Genomic DNA, 26,381 nt, shown 5'->3' with positions numbered 1-26,381 from the left:
GAGAGAAGTCCCAAATATTTGTTGTGTTTGTTCCGTGAAAGGCCACTTTTATTAATGTATGAAGAAAATTCGGTTGTTGAAAAATAAATTCCGCGCCTGCAATGTTACATGTACTGTGTTATGTCTTTATTTACAGATGAATATAAGATATACATGTATTTTATTAATGACAGATCACGCATTTCGGTCTCTATTTTTCTCTTTTAAATAAAAAAAATAAAATTTTAATAATTTTCTAGTCATATTTCTTTTTATTTCCAACTAGATGTGCTTTAAAATAATAGAACAGTTACATTTACTTGTAACGCCAACAAGAAATATACATGCATATATATTTAACAACAATTGTCGTTACATAGCAAAATCTTATAATGCTGTAACTAGGATTAGCCGATCTATAATTTACAAAAAAAAAAAAAAAAAAAAAAAAAAAAAAAAAAAAAAAAAAAACTATTGTTAACTATAGTTTTGATCGTAAACTATGGTTTAGAGTCGTGAAATCTAGTTTCACAGAAAATTGTGCATCTCCGATACAAAATAAGAGATTCTGTTCCTAAACTGTGTTTCTCAAGTGTAAAACTATGTTTATCGCATTTTTGTGAATTTGGCGCTTTGTATGTCTGTAAAGTATACTTTACAAAGCCTAAACTATAATTTACATTTGTTAAGTATAGTTTAGAGTTGTAAATCATAGTTTACAAATCGTGAAACTATATTTATCAGATAAACTATATTTTGCAGTAGCAAATGATTGTTTTCCGTGTTAATTATAGTTTACGCTTGTGAAACATAGATTATCGTGTAAACTATAGTTTACATATGTGAAATATAGATTATCATCGTTAACTATAGTTTACGGTCTGTAAACTATAGTTTACAGTCGATAAACCTAGTTTATCAACTGTGAAACTATGATTAGCTCATTTTTGTGAATTTGGCGTGCCATAGTTTTGGCCCCAGGGAGGCAGAGACCAAGAAATTCAAAACTTTTGTTTGGTTTGGTTGAAATCTGTTCAGTATTTCCAGAGAAGCAGCTGAAAATGTTCAAATGTTAATGGATGATGCATGATGACGGATAAAAACAGACAGCAAGAAGTCACCTGAGTTACTCAGGTGACTAAAAAACTCAGTGACAGATAATGAGTACATACAAACCTCGTTATCTTGAACTGAATGGGAGCCGAGAGAAAACTTTGAGATATCTGAGGGTAAAATAGTTAAAGAATGAGTGGTTGAGACATTCAAATCACTTCGACATATCCATGGTATTCGAGATATCGGTATTCGAGAAACTTAAGTTCAACTGTTCTAGAGTTATCTTTCTTCATCAATATTTCAGTGTAACTTGAACTGGTGCATTATTTACAAAATCAAAAGGGGAGATCCCTTCCCCTGGTTTAACTGGGTTTTCTGTAAATTTAATACAACTAGATACAAGTAGATACTTGGCCCATTGCTTGCTTTTGATATATTCCTATGAATTAATTTTTTATAAAATGCATTACTTTCTTAAGAATCTTCAGGCAGCTAGTGGAGGTTTAAAATATCAGGAAAAAACCCTCTGAACATTTCATTGAAATCATAGTAAGACGAGAAGCTCTGAAGTAGGGAAAAATCAATTTTACTCAAAACAAGAGAAAACCCAAGACCTAAGTGATGGTAAAATAATATGCTGAAGTCTTCATTTCTAAATGACCTTTTATTTTGCCCCATTTAATGAATACTTATTTAATAATACTCATGACCCTAGGGTTAAATCTCTAAACTGGTTCAACAGCAGCAGAATATATCCCTCTCCTTCGAACTTCAACTCCAAGAACAAAAGAAGTTTAATCATTTATTTTCATACAGCAAATTTTGGAACAGATTTTTTTAATGATATTCACTACATTAGGATAACTGTTGGTCAACTTTTTAAACATTTGATATGCACAAACAAAATAAACATATCAATGCAGCATATATGCATTCATATTAATGTAAGCTGTATATGTGCTGTTTTCTTGGGATGTCAATGTCATATAATCAATTAGATTTTGTAATTAACTGTTCACTGTCAGTAAATAAATGTATACATCTTGGAGAATTACTTTCAAAATAAAAAGAACTATAAATTTTCACAACCCATTATGTTCAAAAAGCAGTCTTCTCAGCACAACATTTCATGCACAACATATTTATAAAGCATCTACATTAAAAAAAATCAAACTAAAATCAAATCAACATTTGGTATACATTTAAAACGTTTAAATAAAATTAGACATCAAAATGAATTTTAATAAGTTTCATCTTTGGTCTTTTCATAATAAAACTATTGACTCGAGATACTGAGCACTTGTTTTTTTTTTCTCTTTAATTTTTTTTTTTTTTTTTGTAAACAACACCGCAGATAACTATCTGCATAAACAAATGTTAACTCTTTTGATAGTGGAATATTTAACTCTACAAAGACACCAGACTTTTTAACACATTAAAGACTGTACACCAGAAAACACCACACACAAAAAAAGTCTACGATTTGATTCTGGCAAGAAGTTGGAATTGTCACGACACAATCAGAAGGTAACTAAATTTTCGGGCGTTTTAATCCTGGTTCATCACTGGAGCCATCATAATTCTCTCCGTCTCCATCCAAACCCTGCATAAAAGCACCTGCACACCAACTATCAGTACTGTCGTCCGGTTTTTGGTCATGAGGGGAGCCATTTTGACTACGAGTGTGTGGCGTAATCTACAATAAAAAGTGATGTGATTTCAAGTTCTTTTTTTCTTTTAATAGTTCTGATAACCCCCCAAAAAGAATGAGGATGGAATTGAAACAGATCTGCCCAACTTGGGTTTTTATTTGTTTAATTCCCATGCAGAAAGAAAGAGGTTCATGCAGTTATCAGTTCAGGATCAGAACTTTTCTTCATGCAAAAGAAGGGATAGATTCTTTTATCACATCACTTTTAATTGTGTGTGCGACAGGACCCAACATGTGTCAAACCAATTCAATTACTTGTGATTATGTTCATGCAGATTCAAGTTAGTGGGAATATATAAATATGCAGATGATGCAAGTGACAAGAAGAAAAAAAATTGGTTAGGTGTGCCAAGTTATGTGCAGATCTGTTGAATATAATATACTATGTGATGGTTAGTATGAGATAGAAAAATATATATATTCATATATATATATATATATATATATATATATATATATATATATATATATATATATATATATATATGATATATATTTGATAGCTGTTTATACAACAGAATTAATTTCACATAAATTAACAATGGTTAACACACAAAACAATACTAACTAAATGTGGAAAGCATTAATTGTACCTATTTATACCTAAATTTTGGACATGATATTTGAGTATATATAAAAGAAAAAGATAACTTCATGATTCAGATGTCAGCATTTATTTTAATACATATTATACATATATAAGTTTTATATATATCATGGTACCTTTACAATGACAAGGACTAAAATCTATATCATATGATTTCCATCACGAAATGAACAACATTTGATTAATATATTTTAATAGTTTGATTCCATCAAACATTTTAAAAGGGATTGCCTTAAAAATTATGCTTAAAATGGGATTATAAACAAAATAATATTTTATCTAGTAAGTGTTTTGATATTGACACTTTAAAAATAGCACTTCCTCACAGCAAAAAAAGAATAAAAATATGTGGAACGCAAAAAAAAAATGTCCTTCTAAATCAAGAATATTTCTTACAACCATGCATTTAAATGATTTCTAGTATACAACAACAATAGAGAGTTTAACACCTGCTGAACTGTAACTTTAAAGATAACAATGACTATTAAATATAAAATGATACATACAATGTTCCGTGATGAAAATAATATTACAAAATTTGTCTCAACTTTTGTTTTTGTTTTTTCACAGAGCACTAAGACTGATATGACAAATAATGTTCAGCATTTAGAGAGAGTCCCTGCTGATCAATCTATGAAAGTGATACCTCTCTCTCCAAAAATCTATTCTCGTCTCTTCCAATCTAAACAGATAGTTTACCCTGGTTGGGGATTCTCATTCTGTGTTTTTAATTATTTTCTTTTTTTTTCTTTGGAGATAGAACAAGATTCTTCTTGGGGAAAGTATATTGATTTGGATATAATGAGCTTTTTTTAAGAAGCTCGTTTCCATGGCACACTAAATTCCTGTGAGATTCGACTTTTAACACCATAATCAAGGCAACTACAAATTTATGACGAGATTTCATGGCCGGCTTCTTGAAGAGCCTTGGGCTTCACTGTAGCTGTAAATATGTAGTTTGTTTAGCACGGCATCAATAAATATTGTTTATCTTTCTTTAAAAGACAGTTAAATTTTTTTTCTGCCTGTTCATAGTGATATTAGATGTAAATCATCAAAAACATACATCCATTTTCACTTCAAACTCCAGAATTTTAATTAACAGTATAATAAATTGAAATTTTCGGCAATTTAGAATTACATACTTTATACAGTTTTTTTTAATCACTTTTGACTAGCAATACTAAAAACCTATGTAAAAGTCAATAAAGCCCAAAGCACAAAGCTTACTCTAAGGTTACACCATCTAAAACACTATCTAAATTATCTGATTAAAACATTGTCAAGAATTGAAGTGTATCATTAAAAAAAAAATAAGTCATGCAATATTTGTAAAATCAGTATATAACAAAAAAATATACATAACAAAAAATACAATTAACAATTTATGTACACATTCACAATATAAACAAGCATCAAGACCCATTTAAAATCATCACTTTCCTGTAATAGCTGGCAGCAACACATAAACCTCAAGGTAGTGAAACTGAAGTCTCCAAAAACAGAAGTTGTCGGGGAAATTTTGACTTCCACAATAACCTCTGAAGGTTTCTTCATAATTTATAGAGAGACATTACATCGCTAATTTTTCAAACCATTAAAAAAAATTGCGTATCAGTAAATAGCAACCATTAGGTCAAAGGTCATAGTGTCATCACCATGACAATCAACTTCTAGGGGAGTGTAGTACCTGTTGGTTCATATGTTGTTCATACATGGAGGCTGGAGTACTGTGCATGCTGTCGCTACTATAACCACCAGACTGTGAAATGACATGCCTCAATGCATTCACCTAAATACAAAACAGCTCAGATTTACCATGCTATGACAACAATAACATGCTAACAAGGCTCAACTTCTAATATACAAATCAAGACAAAATTTCTTTTGAAAGAACATAGGGGCATGCATCATATTTGCTACTTAATTTTTTTTCTGAATGCAGTTTTTTTTTTTTGTTTATTTTTAAATAATTAAACTTATACTGTAAACCAACTATTATTCACGTCGACTTTTTTTTCGCGATTCATCAGTTTGAAAACATTCCGCTACGATTAATTTTCGCGACTGAGGAAACATGCTCTACAAATACAAAGCAAAATAAATGGTTCGCGGCGATTAATATTCGTGAGTTAAAGTAGGTCGCGAAACTCGCGAATATTTCTCGCACACGAATAATAGTTGGTTTACAGTATTATAATTAATATACTATAATATATTGATGAGCATCTTTAGATATACATGTATTTATTTTTGTCCTTAAATATTATGATATTAAATTCTTTCAAATCATACTTAAATCTCTTTATAGATTATTTTATCCTTTTTCTCCAATTCAGTATTTGGCCTAAATTGATACTAAAATTAAATGTTACAACATCTGTGAATATTTTGACAACAAAATAACATTCATGTATATATTCAGGTACAAACAACTTGTATGCAGCATAGGACTATAATCCAAAGGGCATGCTATATGATATATCTATGATGTTAATGCAGTATACAAGGGGCAAACTGAAAGTAGCAACTCTGCTTTCCTTACTTTCTCTTTCACCAATAGTTAAACCAGTTTCTCTTAACAATGACAAAAACTGTTTTAAAAATTGGTCAACTCCATGGGATACCAACATTCAAAACAAGTCTTAAAAAGTTTTTAAAGTTTAGAGAAAGAATATACACGTTACATTTGAAATCAAAGTTGCTACGAGAGTTGAGGAATGTGCCCTCTCAAGCACAGACCTGGTTTTGGACATTGTCTCCTACCGAATTATCACTACTCTGGTAGTTGTCACCACCATTTAGATTCATGTACATTCCTGCCTGTCCCCCACCAACATTGTAACCAGCGGCTCCTGTGAAAATAAACAAACATGGATTGGTAATCTTGTATAATCAACCTTGTATCTCTAAAACACTCAAAATCATCCTTGTTCTTAGAACAGCAGTAATATGTATAAGAGAAGTGTATTATTTCTATCAGAATTGAATTGTACAGATTTTAAACTAACATACATTAACAGTAACCAATAACTTATGTACCAGTACCATACACTTTCATATACCTTAATATCATATATATACATGCAGGGTTCGACACTAACGTTAGTCCGTTAGTCTCAGACTAATACATTTTAATTCGGACTAATAAAATTTGTGGCTAATTAGTCCGAACGGACCAATAAAAATTCCTGGAAAACAATATATATAATTTACCAATGTCCGATTCTCCACAACTTTTACTGGAAAACCCCGCATTTATTTTTAGCTTTCTAGCTTCTTGGCGGGTAGTTAGACGTTTTCGAATAAGTGCTTAATTTTCAGACTGATTGATATGAAGTAAAACATTTTAGCAATCATAATTTATATGACACGCAAAAGAACGAGGTCAGACATTTTGGATGTAATGTAAAGAGAAAAAGAACGAGATCGGGAATACGATCGTACTCGTTAAATGCGAGATTTCAACCAATCTGTGCTGTGGAATAAACCATTTCACGTGAATGCTTTGTTTATTTCAAAAAAGTATAAAATCGTATATTGAAATGTTTATTTTTAAATCAATGTTACAAAACATTGATGTTTCCTTTTTTGACGGACTCATAAAATTGCATGCGGACTAGTAAAGTAAAGAAACACTAGTCCGGCCGGACTAAAGTCTAAAAAAGTTAGTGTCGAACCCTGTACATGTAGTCCCATTATACATATATTTGCATATTTATTGCAAAGGGTGAGATTTATCACTTATATTCCCTTCAAACTTTAGTTTTCAAAGATTTCACATCAATTCAAGTTTTTTTCTGACTTTATCTAAGAAGGAAATATTGATTTGTGTAAAACTGACCCCTGACAATAAAAAAATATATACAACATATAATAGATATGCAATATGTATCTCCATTTTTCAATGTAATACACTCATATACAACTGTATATGCTGTGCCTCAACACAAAATGATACTTGAAAAGACCATAAGCAATACAGGTTGAGAGAGCAAATAAAACATGATAGAAGACAGGAAAACTCTTTATGCGTATTATCTGAAATAGAACTTCATTGCTGCAAAACACTGATGACCAGCAAGTATGGAAAAAAGACTACAGCAAAAAGGCACCAGGTCATTTTAAATAAATAGAAAAAAAAAATGTAATTGTTTGCCTGCTTGGAAGAGATGATGCCATAAAAATAGATGGGTCAAACTAAACTAGAGTCAAGCCAAGATTATACATGTCCAAGGTATACCTCCCTCAGGGCCAATGTTAGCGGCAGCAGCGGCTGCCGTTTTGGCCGCGTACATGTTGGCTTCCTCTTGTGCCTTATTTATGTTCTTCTTGTATCGAATTCTTTTGTTACCAAACCAATTAGAAACCTGCAAATGACAAATAAAAATCTCTGTCAACCCCTTTACTGCATAAAGTAATCGTACCTTGTCCCTCATGCGCGGCTGCTGATTTGGCTGCGTACACATTAGCTTCCTCTTGAGCCTTTGTAATATTTTTCTTGTATCTAATTCTTTTGTTTCCAAACCAATTTGAAACCTGAAAAATACAGGATAATGATCTTGGAATGAAAACACATGGGGCTGCAGAATCGTTGCCTTAATTGCCTGCAATAAAGAATTCAGCATTGTACAATAAAAGTCAATTCTTAGTCAATCTTTCAACACCCTGTACATTCATGTAGAAGTTTCTTGCTAATTCGTGGATTAAAGCATAATGGCATCTCTCTTTTAAAATATTCCCCTCTCCTCCCTTAAAAGACATTGGGACTTCAATTACAACACCCTGATGTCAGATAAAATGCAAGAGGTCTTCTGAATTAAGACAAGGATTTTTTTTGGATACAGCAATAATCTGTTATTGTTCCTCTGTTAGAATGTTACCCAATCTACTGGTAATTAAAGTTGCAGTTTTACTACACACTGCTAGTTCTTACACCAGAATGCACACTTGACAATTTATAAACACGTTTTGCACCTAGACAGAAACAAGAAGCCTCAGAGTAAATCTACAGATGAATAAACAGAGGGGGTCCTCATGGGACATTATATAATAGGGCTCCCTGATATGCATCTTTACCACATCACAAAATATCAGGTGTCTCATTTTCAGCTTGTCAATTCAATCCTCTAGTTGCAGTGACACATCATTACAACCCTTAATTAAGATATGATTATTCATGTGTCACTTAAAGTAATGGCATATTCATAATGATATCATCCAATAATTATGCGAATTAAACCAAGAGAATAAAATTAATTTCTTAAATATTTTTTTTTTAAAGTTAAGAAATAAGAAGTTTAAAACAAAAAAATCATTAATTAAAAGATAAATATCATTTTTGATGGACTTTTGTGCAAAAATTCACAACAATTTCCCTTTGAAGCCCTCAACACCTAATCACTGAACGGTAACTTAATCCCAGGTCATGTGACCAAATGTCAGTCCGCTGATGGATGGTGTGTCACATTTTAAGTTCTTGAATCTATTTTTATGGCCTAAGAACAGCCTGGGGGTTTATAGGAGAACATCACCATTCCATAATCACTGCTATCATATTCCCTGATACCAGCTCTCTTTGCAACCTTTTTTTTCATTTTGTGGTTTACCGGTTTAACAACTGAAGATAATGATTCATGCAAAAAATTTAAGAAATTTTTCATTGTTCTCACTTTTTTTTCCTTCCAAAGTTAACAGAATGTGATCTCAGAAGTGTGATTTATCTGGGTGAAGTTTTTTTTCCTAAAGTCTATTTTTTTTGCTTTAAATATTTTTATTTTCTCTCGATTTGAAAGTCATAGGAAAACATTTTTTAAAGGGAGACTTAAAAGAAGTAAGCCTCCATGTCTAACAGAAGATTAGTCATGCATCATAAATATAATAAAATTTGTTAGCATTCATAACTAGGCAATAAAAAAAAAATTTTAAAAAAATTCGAAAATCTTTCATACTCATAAATTATACAAGATAGCAGCTTCGTATTGAAAAAAAAATATAATTTAAACTTTATCAAGGAGACTTATCTGAATATAAGATCAGATCTATCTCTTAATTAACATGTTCAAAATGAACTCTGTTACACCAGACCAATTCAGAGTTCCTGAAGAAGAACTACCGCTATAACAACAAATCATTAACAATCTTATCAGGTAATCAGACATTCTGTCAAAAAAAACCCACAATACTCTTTTTGCACAATTTCACCCTGTTCCTATTTCATTACGATGTAGTCAATGGTCCCTTCACATTCCCCCCCAAAAAAGATTTAATGAACCAGTGGACCAGAGTTGTGTTGATAGTGAAATAAAAGCGTTCTCTTATCATTTTCATCATAATATAATTTGACTCATAAACATGGATATAAACTCCTATTTTTGACACTTGTCCATTTATATCATGTATCCTAGCTTTCTTTCCATTAGCAGTGATTAGACCTCAGGTGTCAGTCTAAAATTCGTAAGATGCTAGAAAATTGTACACCTGTAAAAGGTTTGGAAAAATATTTTTTTATTTATCAGAAATAAAAATTTCCTTATTAATTTGACATCATTAATTTGGCAACTTGAACCACACATCCAACCACAAACTTATTCTTTTCCTCAAAAAGTTACCAGTAAATTCTACTATATTCTGCTATTTCCTAGAAAGTTATAACTAAATGCAAGCTATAACTAAATGCAAGTCAAGACTCCCATTTCTACTCATATTCTACAAAGCAAAAATATTGACAAATATACTTTTCTATAGAATATATTCTTTTTCTTACAGTTAAATAACAAGAAATTGCACATTGTACCAAAAACAAAATCTTTCTATGCACCTTAAAGATATTAATTTTAAATATTTTCAGAAGATATTAATTTTAAATATTTTCAGAGATGCATTTTGACCTGTAGATTAAAATACAGACTATAAAGACATGGACCCCCTCTGATATAAACAAAGGTTGTATAAAGACATCAAAGGGAAAGGTTAGGCTAAATTATGTTTAAACTTGACAGATGAGTAAATTTTGTCATGAGCACTATAACAAATAGATGTCATCAGAAGTGACGGATGAACTCAAAACTTTTTTATCACTCCTCAAAGCATTACACAGATTATAAAATTTCTAAACTGAGCTTAAAATGGGGTGGGTGTACATACTGGAAAACTGAGAATGAAAATATTCAACTGCTTCCATTTTACACAACTGCAGATTAAATTCTTTGAAAATTGTTTTTTTCAGTAGTATAGTCAGTGTAAACTTTCCTATCTTCATGCATATTTTTGAAATATTTATTGACATCCCAAGTGGCAAAAAAGTCAATAATATTTTGGTCCCAATGAATGAATAGACATGAAATATGCAACTCAATTAGCATAACTCAACCACGATTCAATCTATCTTTCCATTGATTATAAAATTTATAAAAGAAAAGAGGGAATAATGTTTATCCCAATACTCTCTCTGCACAAAAACAACAAAGCACAGCTGCAGGATACAATATGTAATTTGTCTTTTAAAGTTAAAAACACTCTGGAACTAATCATGAAATTGATATAGGCTCAAAGACTTTAATGCTCAGTTGAGCTGTCAAAGATTGGTATTATGAAAAAAAGTTCATAGATGAAACCCCCTGGGAGCCAGTTCAAAAGATTACTGTATATGTAGTTGGAAGGGGGGGGGGGGTGTTGTTGTTAACATTACATTATACTTTATTGGTATTTGAAATGATTCTTTTTAAAAATAAAAAATGTTATTTACAGTATTATAAATACATGTACTTACATTTATTAAATGATTAAATTTCAATCAACATTCACATTTATATTTGAGGGAGGGGGATCATAATGAAAACTGTGTGAATCCCTTTTTTTTTTTTTTTGGTAAGACATTGAAATTTTGGTCTTGCCCATTACTGTTGCCCTTAATGTTACTAATTTTAGTTTTTACAACATATTTAAAATACTTCAACAAATCTGAATCTTAAACTATATGAATATGCTTGCTTATGAATTTGCCTATGCATAGTCCTTCTGTACTTCAGATGAACATTTTATAGGGGTGAAACAATACACCTCCTTCACGGTTCGATATGTATTGTATAATTTTGTCTCGGTTCGGTTATTTTCGATACAATACATTTTGAGAGAAGGAAACAAATTCAACATTGTTTTATGCTTTCTTTTTCTAAATCTAGTCACATATTTTACGAATTTTATTTGCAAATTGACTAGAAGAAATTGACTAAAATTATTTGACTGTCAAAAATTATTTTACAAGCTATCAGTCATCACAAATTCACGTTTTCTATACTTATTTATACTGAGTAACGTGTTTTACCTTATGTCAAACCCGACTGAATAACGATCCCGACCAAAAAATGAACCGAACCGAAAATTAGAGATTTTGCACCGTGTATCAAACTGAGAAAAAATACCGCGGTGAATCGATACTGCGGTGAACCGTTTCACTCCTAACATTTTATGTAGAGACATTCCTATATAAACCTCTGAACCCCCCCCCCCACTGGGGCCCCACCCCAACTTCTTATTAGAACAAACTTGAATCTATAGTCATATGATAAACTTCCTACTGTGGTCCCACTCTTGCCTCCTACTTGAACAAACTTGAATATGACAATGTTTTCATATACAGTCAAACTCCATAGGACAGAGAAAAAACTTTTGAGATATTCAAGGATTCAAGTTATCAAGGTTATAATACTTAAATAATAGTGTTTGGGACTTCAAAAATACTTCAACATATCCATGTTATTTGAGATATCGGTGTTTGAGATACTGAAGTTCAACTGTATATCCATCTTTTGGCCTAATGTTTTTGAGTAGATTATTTAACGACTCTTTATTGTGATCATTTATAAGGTAACTTCATGTGGAAAGGTACATGACTCTTCAATGTAACCTAGGATTCCTTGTGGAAAGCAGGGTTCTCCTTTATTTCAAATTTAACTGTGGTACAAGACTTAAGCGAAGTGCTAAATTTCACAGTCATTCCGCGACTGCCACCACGTTAAATGGGCCATGGAAAACCCTGGAAAGTTTAGTAAAAAATTTGTATAGTGGCTCTAGAGAAGTTAAAAATTAAGAAAGTTAACAGATATACAAAATGATAAACTTCAATCACAAAAGCTCATTTATGCCTTTGCTTTTTTTTAATATATAAAAATGTTTGTCATTTTACTTCAATAAATGGAAGTTGTATGTGCCTTTAGTTGTTTTTTTTTTTTTTTCATTAACAATTCCTTATTTCTTGACAATAAAGTGACAATTATTCACATCACATAATTAGTATCAGTAAAGAATCATTAGTGAAATCAGGTAAAATTAATCTTTAGTTTTCCTATTTCCAAATTGTGAAAAAAAATTCATATACTGTGAAGCTAACTGGGCAGACAGGTAAAAATAACATTTAAATCATTTCAAAAGAAAACACTCGTAATGACTGAAGCCATGACCAACATCAGTTATTGAAGATTTACAACTTCACCGATCACTACAGTGAACATAGCTAGCAAGATAAGTTTTAAAATCAGATTCTGGGATGTCAGTTTGTATCTTTTGGAATTACAAGTTATTTATATAGTAAAGAAATACATTCCAGAACAAAATGTCATCCTAGATAGAACATGACTGTACACTGAATGGTCATACCTTGGGAAATGAGAGTGTATGTGCTCGTTTATTTCGTAGTCAACATATATAATGCATGTACTAAATGTTCACTTGGTGTTTTCTAATGAGGTAACAGGATGTAAAAATTTATCTACAGCAATTACCTAATGCACAACAATAAATTTGATGAAACAGCTGGTGAGATTCTTGGAAATTTATCTTTATTCCACGTCTGAGATTGGACACAAGGGAATGAAGATATAATTGGATTTCAGTTGAGACTTGTCTTGCTGCAAGCATTTCCCTTATATCAGTTTTGTGAAAGGGGATGGTTTCATAAACTTAAGAATACAAGGAGAAAAGCATTGTTATTCAGTTATATGTTATTAATAGATACATGATTAATTTTCCATTTACTGATAAAAAAAAAAAGAAGGACGAACCAATGCCTTAAATTCTTCAGATCCCCTTTACTTAAGTTATAATTTACCACTCCATAAAAGAAAGTCAATTTTTAGTCCAGAATATGTTTATCAAATTCAAACATTTAAATCCAGTTACATTAACCAAATACTGGGAAATGTACAAGAACAACAAGTGAACATTTTATATTTTACACGCAGCTTTATGAAAGTCATACATCCTTTTTTCAGCACTGTATGGGTCCCAGTATTTGTACATATCTGTGAAAGAGTGCATTTCACTCTGATTTGTGGCATAACTTTTAAGATTAAGATTAAGAGAAAAAATTATATATTTATATATATGACTTGTGTCTGTACAAATTTTAACATTTGGGACTTCAGCTATGCATGGACATATGATACCCTGCAGGAATATAATAATATAGTGTCCATGATTTTTTGTACTTTCTTATCACAGTGCATAGCCAAGATTTGGGGGGGGGAGGGGGGGGGAACTTAGATTCTTAATTTTAAAAAGTTTTGGTAGTAAATAGGTTTTACCAAAATGGCAGAGCTTCCAACAACATAAAATGAAAAATCATAAGGCCTCTAGGGAATTCACAGGATATTTTTTTCAATTTTGTTCACTTTAAAAAGTTAGCACAGAAATGGACAACGACAATACAAGCAAGTACTGTTAAGAACTTGGACTTTTTATTATAATGGTGAAAACTGAAGTGAAGGTGGACAGCTATGAAAATATCGGTATTTCAGATTTTTGAAGGAGAAAAACTGAAACTGATGGATAAATACATAAATAGTGAAGCATGTTTAGGTGCTTTAACTGTAATCCTTATGCTAAAATTATAAAGAGTTGACAACTCCACCATACCCCCATCATATTGTAACATAGTGTTTAAGTTTTTGAAGTATGGGTCAAAATTTGTATTACCTATATGTATTACCTGTATGTACTTTTTAACCAATACCAAGGGACCCTGATTTTGCATCGACCTGTGTTTGGATGTATGTACATTTTTTACCGATATCAAGGGAACCTGATTATGTATCGGTATGTGTTAGGATGTATGTACATTTTTTACTGATATCAAGGAACCCTGATTTTGCATCGACCTGTGTTAGGATGTATGTATGTTTTTTACTGATATCAAGGGACTCTGATTTTGTATTGACCTGTGTTAGGATATATGTACATTTTTTACCGATATCAAGGGACCCCGATTTTGTACCGACCTGTTTTAGGATGTATGTATATATGTTTTTTACCGATATCAAGGGACCCTGATTTTGTACTGTAGGTATGTTTTTTATCGATATCAAGGGACCCTGATTTTGTACTGACCTGTGAGACTGTGATGCCACATTTGCGAGCCAGCTCCTCCTTTGCCTCCTCGCTGGGGTAGGGATTACTGAGGTGGGAGTAGAAGTACTCATTCAGCAGTTCTGTGGCTTGTTTGCTGAAGTTTCGCCTCTTCCTCCTACAGAAGTATTGACAAAGTCAATTCCCTACACTATTACAACTTTAAAACTTCTAAAATAAAGTCTGGTCTTTTGTCATTCTTTTATAAAACTACTGTGGAATCATTAAAATTTGTGGGTGCCAATTTTCGTTGATCGCTTAATATTTACATGTTCATAAAATGTGATTCCATGTTATCACTATATTTACAAAAGAAAAGATGACTCTGAAACCCCCGCTTTATAATTTCTGGGCGAAGTTAATTCTTTGATGAAGGGCACCCACGAATTCCTCGGATATTGAGCCACCATGAAATCTTATTTCACAGTGTGCCAATGTTAAAAATATTGCATATGTTGTTTCTTTATTACTACATGGAAAACATATATATAGAAGGTCACCTTGCATCGAGGAATCTAGATCTCAGAATCATGACAGCCTCACACGTGCTTTGTTTAAGCTGCATCTCAATGGCCGCAAACTTCTTGCGTATAATAGTGACCATCCTCTCTATTTCCTTGGGGGCTATGGGACGAGTGCGGCTCTGTTCCCTCAGTAGATTAACCACGTGAGTTGTGAACTCGCTACAAGCCTGGTTAAAAGAAAATCACAATTTGTGTCAAAAAAAATTCAATTTCCTTCCCTCATATTCTTGGGGGAAAAAAGAGAGTTTTTTCTCACTGGCTTGGAACTCCAGTAATTAGGAATATGAATTTAAAATTATGTTTTTGTGAGATGATGTTACAAGCTTTGAATACATTAATTAAGGTAACATACATGTATGACAAACCAATAAGTGACCATGCAACTGGCTGAGGACGAAAAGTGGACATGCTACTCGGCATTCAACATATTATTTATCACCATGCAGGTACGCAAGTCACATACACAACATAACAGTTCTAAGAAGCAAATTCATTTCAAGTAACACTGCAAAAACGATTTCCTTTTTCTAGATATACATTCATAACATAACATTTTTCCACTTTGCCAGCCCAAAAAATGTGTCTTGTATCTGAACAGATATGGACAAAATATATATTTCCATTGTTTATAGAAAGAGAAAAATATGGCACATAATACATCAGAACACATCACTCTAAAAGCAGAACTAATCACACCTGTGTATCAAACAAATAACAAGGACTTAATCAATGACAACATGGGTCCTGTTGACAACAAAATCCTGTACATAACAACACATGAAAGCAAGAAAGGAAAGAATATTGAAAGTGTAAAATGAAAGACTTCAAATAGAAATTTCTGTGTTTGAAAGCAAGAAAATACCTGTGCAATGATTTGAGAGTTAGTAAAGTAGCAAGAAATTCCACAGAGACCACAAAAACAGACAAGTTTTATTAATGGTTACAGAAATACTTCATTTTCACCAAGAGACAGAGAAGCTTCAACAGAGATTCACAAAAGACAAATGTCCAAAATTTTCAAGTTCATGACAGGGGGGAGGAAATCTCATGTCCAGAATAGCCATTAATCAGATGACCACTGGTCATTCAGATTTCCTCCCCCCAGTCACAGCACCATCAAATGGACTTTTGAATGAATGGCCAATGGAGACACACTGACATCTGATTTGTTTCCATTATGTGATATGAATTGGCTAGCTACCTGTTCATATTTCCCATATTCCGTTTGGTAGACTTGTCGAATCTGGGCCAGTTTAGCTTCATAGTCCGAGTTTTTGATTTCTGAACCATCGCTCTAGAAGACAATAATCGAATATCTTTCAATCAAAATTCTGTACTGGTAGGAAGTCTACAATTCTGCTTTAGGCAAACTTTTTTTCTGGTTTGTATCTTTACTAAGCAACAAAATTGATGAAATTTACATGACTTAGCACCTTGAATGAAAACCAATATATTTGCATCTGTAAACCAGAATTTGTAGATTTCATACCATTTATAATAGTCAATCTACTGATAATAAATATTCAGGCAAACTGAAGCATAAATCATTCAATTACAACAAGTTTTAAAGCATCTAATTCATATTTAGAGCATTCAATTTAGCATGCCAGCTAATTAAAAGGAAACTGCCTTCACCTTTGATAATAGACGCCAAATCAAAATACATAAATTATTCCTGTAATTTTTTTTTTAATTCATCAAAGACTTCACTGATTAATTAACCAGTTACCATACCAGACAATGAAATACCTACTCCTTCTTTTCTAAATTCTAAATAATGAAATTGTGATTCTTAAAATGATCATGAAATTAAAACAAAAGGATTAATGCTAGTAAATAATATAAATGTGCAAATTTATATACAGGCCTGTAAGTCAACATTTTATTTTATCAGTACATTGTTTTAAAATACATGTTAATTAAACATTTGTATTCCCGATTTCACAATTTCTTTACCATCACACCAAATCCAGGTATAATAACATCAGGTACTTAAATGGAAGTCAATTTACATGGAAATGGCAAAATTGTGAACATTAGTAAGAAAAACAGAAAATATATGCAAAAGAAACAAAATGTTAGGGATAGATACATCATTCTGTAATGACTCTGTTCTGTCTGATACCTATCCATGCATCAATGATTTCTCTTCACTTCAAAAAAATGTCATCAATTAAAAGACACATGAAACGCAATTAAAGGATTGACAAGTTAGATTTCCTACTCATATTTTATCGCCCTAAGCTCTGTATACCGACATATGCAGTAATACAGTGTATATACACAACAATGGGAGCTTTTTCTTCTATGTAAATAAAGTTTAGGTTCTTATATTTGATAGCTTACTCAAATTTCTTTTATCCTTGCTGCAAGATTTACAGTGTTTAAAGCAACACTTTCAGTATCCCATTTCTTCTTAAATTTACATCAATAAAAATATACTTTTTTTTAGACAATATCATTTAAATTTTTACTCATATTTACAGTTTAAAGAGAGCCTAATAAATTTTGAGATAATAGCAACAAGAATATTTTTTGCTTAAATACATGATAAACCTTTGCAAAGACACCCTGATCAATGATAAATTGATTTTGGATTAAACATGTTAAAGATCCTTGGGCATGATTTAAGGAAATGCGCTGCTTTTTTGGCAGAGATGTCAAATAATAAAGAAAACTATCATTTTAGTTTCACTGTGCACAATTCTTTTAAACAATTTCACAACAGATTTATTTTGAGAATAATTTTGTTGATATTTTTGTTGATATACGCAAACTTATCAAAAATAGTTATATTCAATTTTTTTTCTTTTCCAAGATACTTTCCTACCAATTTATTGTTAACTTCTTTTATTATAAACAATATCTGTTACATTGTTAGTAAAAAGAATTCTATGCTGTAAATGTTATATATCCAAGTGATCAAGTAAAAGTGTCTGCCGTGTGAAAAAAACCACAAAATGTTAGTCTCACTATGCCAACCACAGAAAAAAATATAAATATGGTACCAAAGATTTTGTATTAAGAGGCTTGTCATCAAATTTTCCTTAAATCATCTAATTTAAAAGAAATTGCAAAAAGCTGAATGAATAGGAATATTTTACAGTAAAACTTATCTTACCAATATATTGTCTATTCCAAAATCTTGCCTATTATGATGAAAGCTTTAAATCCTGTTCAGTAACATCAATTGTTTAAATGTCTAATCCGGCAAATATCTATAGAACCAGAGGTGTCCGGATTAGATAAATTTTACTGTACCTTAAAGAACTTTGTATTCAAATTTTGAAAGAAAGGGAGGTTTGTGAGTTTCTGTGGTTAGCATAGCAACCCAAACCAAAACAACAAGGGAAAATAACATGAAGCTTACTAGATCAAGGTCCTACAATTTGGATACAAAGTGTTGCATTTAGAGTTATAATATTACAAGAATGTTGCTGGAAATCTATATCAATATTATCAACATTATAAATAAATATGCATTCATAAGTTATGGAACAAAATGCTTGGTATTAATTACAGAGAATGTCAGAGAAGTTATTGGTATAAATGCTGAATGAAGATATATAAAACTTTGTAGAAAAAAAAAATATGAAAGAAGTTTTTCGTGAATTTTTCATATGTTGGCAAAGTACACTGTGAAGAAGATTTTGTGCCAAGTAACTTTCAATCTGTGAGAAATAAATTCATCAGTCAAAGCGGCACATATCTGTACAATAGTGAATGTGTCATTGTTGCTAAGGATGCATGTGTTCCACTGCTCTATAAGAACTGATGAATGAATATAAAATGAATAAACAGCAGTTATAGAGGAGGACTTGGTTCACAGAGTACAGCGTTTAACCACATCAAAAATTAAATTGATCCGTTACAAGCTTTCCATTCAATCTGTTTTTCAAAAGCAAATTATCATAATTGCTTTTGAAATTCTGAATGTTCAATGAAATTCTGGTTTGAAATTCATTAGACAATGTGCAGAAATAATAAAATATGCATGTCTAACACCCATTTTGGATCTCATTTCATTATTATCACTGATACTGATAGGGAACACAAGAACTCCTCTTCGAACACACCCATGCCACTAACCTGTTCATATTTCTCTAGTTCTGTGTGATAAATTTGTCTGATCTGGGCCAGTTTGGCACGGTAGTCGGAGTGTTCTATGGCACTGTCAGGCTGACCCCCAGACGCAGCAGCTGTGGCATTGGCTGCAGCAGATGACCCTCCCCCTTTCTCTGGGCCTGCCACACCTTCAGCGATTAACATATTGTCCAATCGCATCAGCTGAGGGTCTGGAGGCTCTTCTTCTTGTGAATTTCTTATACTAAGCACTATGAAGAAATTAATGAATAAATATATATTAACAAAGATGCTTCCTTACTACATACATTATAATTTCATCAACATAATACATGTATATATATATATTTATCAACACTTTTTAAAAATTAAATTCATGTACTAAACCTTTCCAGAACAAGCATTGTATCTAAAAGGATAGGAAAAAACTATTTTGATACTCTCTTTGTTTATCAATTTTCAACAAAAATAATGGAGGTTCAATGACCCTTCACAGCAAAAATTGTTAAAGACTGGAGGGAAAAAAAATTGGACAGCATGTGCAAAGAAATAAAATCCCTCCAGCTAAATGCAGTTCTCTATCTAAATACCCATAAATCAATTTAAGACAGCCGACCTTAAAAAAAAATTGCACACTGGCGGAAGGGCCTCGCAAAGTCATTGGCAAAAATCAATAGAACATCTCAAACTGATAAAGATGTGTTATATACAACATTTTCTCTTGCGTCAAATAATTTGGTCTTGTATCTTTAATTGCAGTTGTGCTTTGTGTTCCTCTTTCTGATTCAGACAATACTGCATACCCCCACCTTCTTTTTATCAACTCCCAACATAGACATTGCCACTGCATTTAAAATGCAAGGATCATTTTTCAATGAGATCTTATCCCATCTAATCACATGTAATGATATATCTACAGAAAGTGGCAAATTTAATATCAAATGACGTAACCAATTACTTTGTCCTTGTAAGCCGAACCAGAAAAGGCCCATTAATGACAGACCTTTGTCATTTATGGACCATCAGACATTTAGCCATACATTTTTTGCATCTTTCAAATTCAGACTTTTTTTACATAAATAAATCACTGGCACATGAACAAGTTAGGCATATGTGTATGGGATCAAAAGACTTATTTATAAATTCTTACTCTAAAAAACCGATGTCTGATTATTCATATATTTGATGCACACTTAGGGGGTAGGGGGTTAAAGTCCATATTTAACAACAATGACAACACTATCCATATTAAAATAATATAATGTACTACAGATATAATATACCCAAAAGCAATATTTTTGGACACTTTAAACAAAATTAATCTTAATTCATTCATTGTGCATGTGGGTATTAATGAACTTGAGTAGGTACAAAAAAGCATTTATTTATAATTGATTCATTTATTTTTTTTACAAAGTTCCCCATACAATTAATTGAAAATGACATCTATGACTTCATAGAGGGCTATTTTTACACTGGCTACAAAATGCACCATTTACACATTGAAAAAAAAAAGATACAAGACAATCTTGTTGACTAATAGTCAACAAGATTATCTTATATTTTTTTTCTCTCAAAGCTTTCACTTTAAGTATTCATCAATTCAGGATAATAGACATGATATAACTATACATAATTGTGCTATTAAATTTGTTTTCACAAAGCTCAACAGATTTTGAACTCTTTAATAATAAATTAGTGTTAATATATCAAATACACATATGAGGAATTTGCAATAAAAGGAAGATTTCAAGCAATTAATTTAGGGAGCTTCTCGTGGTTAATTGGAAGCTGGATTTACCGGTAGTCAATTACAATACATATACCAATACATACAACATACTTTATAGCATTAAAAAAATGTAAACAACATCTGCAGAAATATTGGACAGGGTGTATAAAGTTAAATAAATGAGGGTATTTTTGTGCAAGAATTGAAATTCATACAGTATGTAGAAGAAGATTATTTGATGTAAGACACAAGTGCGAAGTTGAATGCCGAACATTTCAAATGCAAAGTTGCCAATTTGGCAGGGAGTACATTGGTACAACTTGAATATTTCTTTCTTTGAAACCTCTTTCGAGAAAATGTGAATAATTTGTCTTAATTTCATTAAGTAATAGTTTTCGTTTATTGTAAACATTTATGTATAATTGGTATGCTGTGCTGGTTGGATTTTCCTACTCTCATCTTTTAAGGTAAATTTGCTACACATACGATAACCAAGTTATTGGGGAAAAAATCCAAACAAAGGCTACTAATAAGATATTTGCATTCATAAAACATAATTTTTGCATGAAAGACATTGCATCTCTTGTTTATCATCTTTTGTTAGTAGTAAAAGGCATCAGGGAAAGTTGGTTCAGTAGTCACTGTAGTGGTGGACATGTCCTCTATATGTATGTAATAAATTTTATGTTGTGTTTAATTATTAATGTTATTGTTCTTAAAAAGAATATTTCCCCTTTTTGCTGATTTTTGTCATTATAAAGGCTTGAGCTATTAAACTGCTAAGAACGTAAGGGGGTACCTGTATGTTTTACCCCATATCTTGGTAAAAAGGCTGATGATCAATGCATTTTGATACTTTAAGCATCAGCTCTATAAATTCAGATAAAAATTTCAGGGTAAACACATTAATTATTCTAATAGGAAGCTTTGTCTAGAGTTTCAAGCTTTCTTAATTTATTAGCAAATGAGATAAATTCTTCAAAATTTTCTTAGTTTTAACCAGTAAATATGTGTACTGTAGCTTGTAATTATTCAGAATTATCCTTATTCCTGTGATTTATGTTAAAAAGAATTTATAGGACATGTGCAATGATGTAAAATACAGACCGTCTTCATATCAGTCATGATTTTTTTTATTGGTTAATGGTACATGTACAAGGGGGTACTTGAGTGTTTCACACCCTATCTCTGTAAAAATACTGATGATCTAAAATGTTTTTTTGTGCTTTTGAAGTACATATGGTATTTTGTAATGTAAATCGGGACAACAATTGCACAGTTTACACATAAAATCTATGAGTAGGCCATTAGGGACCTACCTTAAAAGAATGCAACTGGACCGTGTATATTTCATTATTTGATTCTAACTGTCCTCTACATTTCTTATGAAACAAGTCATTATCAAAAATCCTGTTTTCAGACAATGACAACGTTTCCTAAGATAACTTATAGTGCCCATAAATATAGCAGACTCTTCATCTACCTTTCACTGACATTCATAAAAGTCTAAATTCCAATATCCATGATGGTAGTTACTTTTCATTTCAATTTTCAAACATGACAAAAGAAGCACACCACTTTTTGTGTCAATATTAAAATAAACAGATGCAGAATAAACTAAGAAGCTTTGCTCAGAAATTCATGTTAAACTGTACAGATGATATTTAACTGTTGCAACAATTTAAAAAGTGGAACATTTAAAAGTTGGACTTATTTTGTCTTTAAAATCTTCATTTAATACCAAGTACATGTCTACTTGCACATCATTCAAGTCCAATGGACACAAAAATACCACTCAGTCTTTTATGTACCTTCTACCTTTGATTAGTTCCATCTGATTTGTTATAAGATAATAGAAATATAATAATTCATCTCATATGGCACAGCCATATTGCATTACACTTCACAGTACTTGTATGTAAAGTGAAAGTAAAAGTACAGTGTCAGTATAACTCACAACTAAACGACTTACCCGTTTTTTCTTTGATTTCACACAATACACTAAATAATGCTGGTTTCATTCGATGACAATTCAATGTGTGTTTCCTGAAAAAAGCAAAGACCTCATAGAAAAACAAATAAAATGGACAGATGAATCGAGACACAGCAGAGGGGAATAAAATTATTTTGCATGAAATAGGAAACTAAGGGGAAGGGAGTCGGAGAGAATAATAAGATAGGCCTGTACCGGCACCTTGCTTGTGCTTCGTCCAAACTTTGGTCTGTAATTGTCATAATTTGTTGGAGGATATCCCCTATCTCCTGTTTTCTTTGATCGGACGGTTCGTCCTGTCCCATATTGTACTGGGGCAGCACGTTTCCAGACATGTTAGTCAGCCCCCCTTGTTGTGAATACATTCTTTGTCCGTCTTCCATATTTTTCACTGTTGTCCTGAACGTTTATTCACACAACGACTATGCTCTCTGCATATAAAGTAAAACTGATCACTTAATGTTAAAGATCCTCATTAGCAAGTTTGCACAATACACATACACTGATTACACAAATTCCGCTACATCTGAGGATTATTGGGGTGGTACATCAATGCCAGTCAAAATGCCTCTAAATAGAAATGGCGGCTACACAAGCGTGAAACTAACCAGATTCTTTCCCGTAGATGCTAGATTAGCCAATCAAAATATCGGATCGGTTCCTTCGGCATTTTCCGTCAGCAATATGTAATTAGCCTAAAATTAGTAGCCAATGGGCATACAGGATTAACAGTCGAACTCCACACGCCCTTGACGAAGATTGACAGCTCGGAAAAGAAATTTGACGGACAACCTCTGCCAGAGGTACGGAAAGGCATCTGAAAATACTTCATTTTCTCCGAATCAAAATTTTATATATATTGGCTTTCACAAAACATTTTTGAATAGTCGCACCAAACAGATAAATAAATTTATGTTTCTGGTCGCACTAAGCTTTTTTCCCAGTATTTCAAATTAGTAAAGCACAAAAAAATATTTAAAGCAACAGTGTGATTACTAAACAAAATTCAACCATTTTAGGGAAGTTATCTTTAATTTCATATCATAACAACTGCAACGAAATAATAATAATTACTAGAATAGACTTAATCAAATGCAAAGAAATCTTCTTGTTCAAAATACAGTGATTTTTTTTTAAATGTGTACATGTATATGGAATGTTGAAAGAGTATAGATATTTTACAAATGAACAGGAAGCTAGACAAATGGAATTTAAAAAAAAGATTTGCTATGAATTGTTGAAAAGAACACAGGCCTTCTACACAGAATGCAATAAAAGGTCCAATGACTAAATGTGCGTTTTGTGTATTTAGATCATTTACATATGCGCACATAAAAACGGATGACCGCAGGCGCCTTCTCGACCTAAGCATTTCACGTGCAATGCATTTACGTTTTTCAGTGAATGTCCGCGCATTTACCGTACAAGATTGCAATAAAGATAACCTTTGTTTTTTTAATCTTTTGTTCATGTGTCATGTTTATGTCATCAAATTATTTAAAACATAAATGCTGATTTATTGCCTAATGTACCGCAAACAAGTTTTATTTCACCCCGGGTCTTTTTCCATAAGTTCAGCCGCTGGTGGCAGAGAATTGCACATGCTCGACTTGCATGTTACTCTTGCGCAACGACGACTCGGAGAGAAATAGAGAGTATCTGTCAAAATATACATTTCAGTGATATTTTTCACAAAAAATGTTTATTGAATTAGGGCTTAATTTAAAGGATACATTAATGTTCTGATCTTTTCCCACCCTTATATTTTGGCATAACCCCCCCCCCCCCCCTCGCTTTGAAACAGCTTACCACATGTTTAGCTGTGCTGTTTGCTAACGAATGATTCGAACTTTTAAAAATATGGTATTAAAATTTTGAATATAATCAAGACTATCCAAAAAGAAATGTTGGGTAAACAAACCCCTTCCACTTATCTATCTCCCGAGGTGTATACCTATCATATCTACCCTCCCCATATTTGTGTTCTAATTTATATAATCTTATCAAAGTCCGTGAAGCAGTGTCACTCTCTTTCTCTCTCATTCTCAGGGACAATTTCGTCGAATGACCAAGCCCTGGTTTTTGTTTCTCACCCAGTACTGGACTGAATAATGTAAGTATTTTCTTAGTATATAGTACAGGTACCTCTCATGTATTGAACACTATCTTCCATTTGATTTAAGACATTTTCCTCTGTGTTCTACCAAAGCTTTTGTAAACTATATACTTATAAAACAGTTGACAAAGTATGACTCCATTCACGTGTTTTTTGTCGTGCTTAAAAAATGCGAATTTGCTGTGTACGAATTTATTCAATTTATAAACTTGAAAATTAAAAGAACATGCCTTTCATATTGATATCATGCGCTTTGAAATTCACGGTATCAATACTCAATTTCCAAACTCACAGCAGGCAGAAAGGGGGGAAATGTGAGCAATGCACCTTTTCTCTTGCTAAAAATTGTAATTCAAAAGAGCATATCGAAATTTAAAATATTTATCGGCAATATTTATTCTGCAATGCACATTCATGCAAGTGAATCATTGAAACTTTTTAATCATTTAATCAGAGCTTCGCATATCCTGCTGACCCATACAATGTTAACAGTGGTGTGCATGTACTTTTGGTGGGTTAAAATTAGTTGTGGGCCGGAGCTAGTACAAGATTATTTAAAGGAAGAGGGGCTTCATGCTTTTATAAAGGTGTAATACGTCTTTTTAGAACAGCTTTATGAGTTATTCTAACTATACTTTACTTATGTAGAATATAAGAACAATATCTAACAACAACCAAAAAGGGGGGGGGGGTCACTAAAAGGGGGAGGGACTGTCTCTTCGAAATCCGCCACTGAAGGAGTTTTAAAGTTGATCCAGGGATTTCAGATTAATATTTTTTTTTTTAAATGTGACCCTGATAGCATTGATATGAACGTTGATATACAATCTTTTCAACTATTAATACTCATCAGCTCCAAATAAGCCCTGTGGTCTGCTGAAAGTGCCTTTTTTTTCCATTGAAGCTCTAGATATTTCAATTCGGATAAAGTAGGATCCTTTGAATCCTTTCTTTATATTTAAAATTCTTTTTATATTAATTTTATGTATTCACTATGTAACTAGTGCCAATACTTGCCATTGGCGAATCCGGGAATTTTTCCAGGGGTCTACACTAACTCATACAAATGTTGGATCGACTTGGAAAACTTGCCCAAAACCTATTTCGTGAGGTGTGTTTGTAAAAGAGAGAAGGAGATGGGGGTAAGCGGTTAGGACAAGTCACTTTCCTAAATCAT

At 32.1% G+C, this 26,381-nt stretch overlaps 1 protein-coding gene across 19 annotated transcripts; it reads right to left on the bottom strand.

Annotated features, from left to right (window-relative positions):
- Nucleotides 1-1,824: 1,824 nt before the first annotated feature.
- Nucleotides 1,825-23,722, bottom strand: LOC133179030 (pre-B-cell leukemia transcription factor 1-like). 19 transcript variants are annotated; one of them, XM_061313712.1, is made up of 11 exons: nucleotides 23,290-23,722; nucleotides 23,068-23,141; nucleotides 19,370-19,614; nucleotides 18,651-18,662; nucleotides 16,482-16,574; nucleotides 15,257-15,447; nucleotides 14,739-14,874; nucleotides 7,597-7,723; nucleotides 6,096-6,208; nucleotides 5,044-5,145; nucleotides 1,825-2,731 (listed from the first exon to the last, which is right to left on the bottom strand). In XM_061313712.1, exons 1-11 carry the CDS (start codon nucleotides 23,469-23,471, stop codon nucleotides 2,567-2,569), a joined length of 1,440 nt encoding a protein of 479 aa, XP_061169696.1. In that variant the 5' UTR covers nucleotides 23,472-23,722; the 3' UTR covers nucleotides 1,825-2,566. The 19 variants fall into 19 exon arrangements, with proteins under 19 accessions (XP_061169696.1, XP_061169695.1, XP_061169700.1 ...); XM_061313711.1 differs by having other exon boundaries at nucleotides 23,284-23,720; XM_061313716.1 differs by having other exon boundaries at nucleotides 6,120-6,208; nucleotides 23,284-23,718.
- Nucleotides 23,723-26,381: the final 2,659 nt, after the last annotated feature.

This window comes from Saccostrea echinata, unplaced genomic scaffold, assembly GCF_033153115.1.
Source record: "Saccostrea echinata isolate AGI-Se365-2 ecotype Australia unplaced genomic scaffold, CSIRO_AGI_Sech_v1 ptg000004l, whole genome shotgun sequence".
In the NCBI taxonomy this organism is placed as follows: domain Eukaryota; kingdom Metazoa; phylum Mollusca; class Bivalvia; order Ostreida; family Ostreidae; genus Saccostrea; species Saccostrea echinata.
The sequence above is the reverse complement of the archived record's forward strand: the minus strand, read 5'-3'. Positions and strand labels throughout refer to the sequence as shown.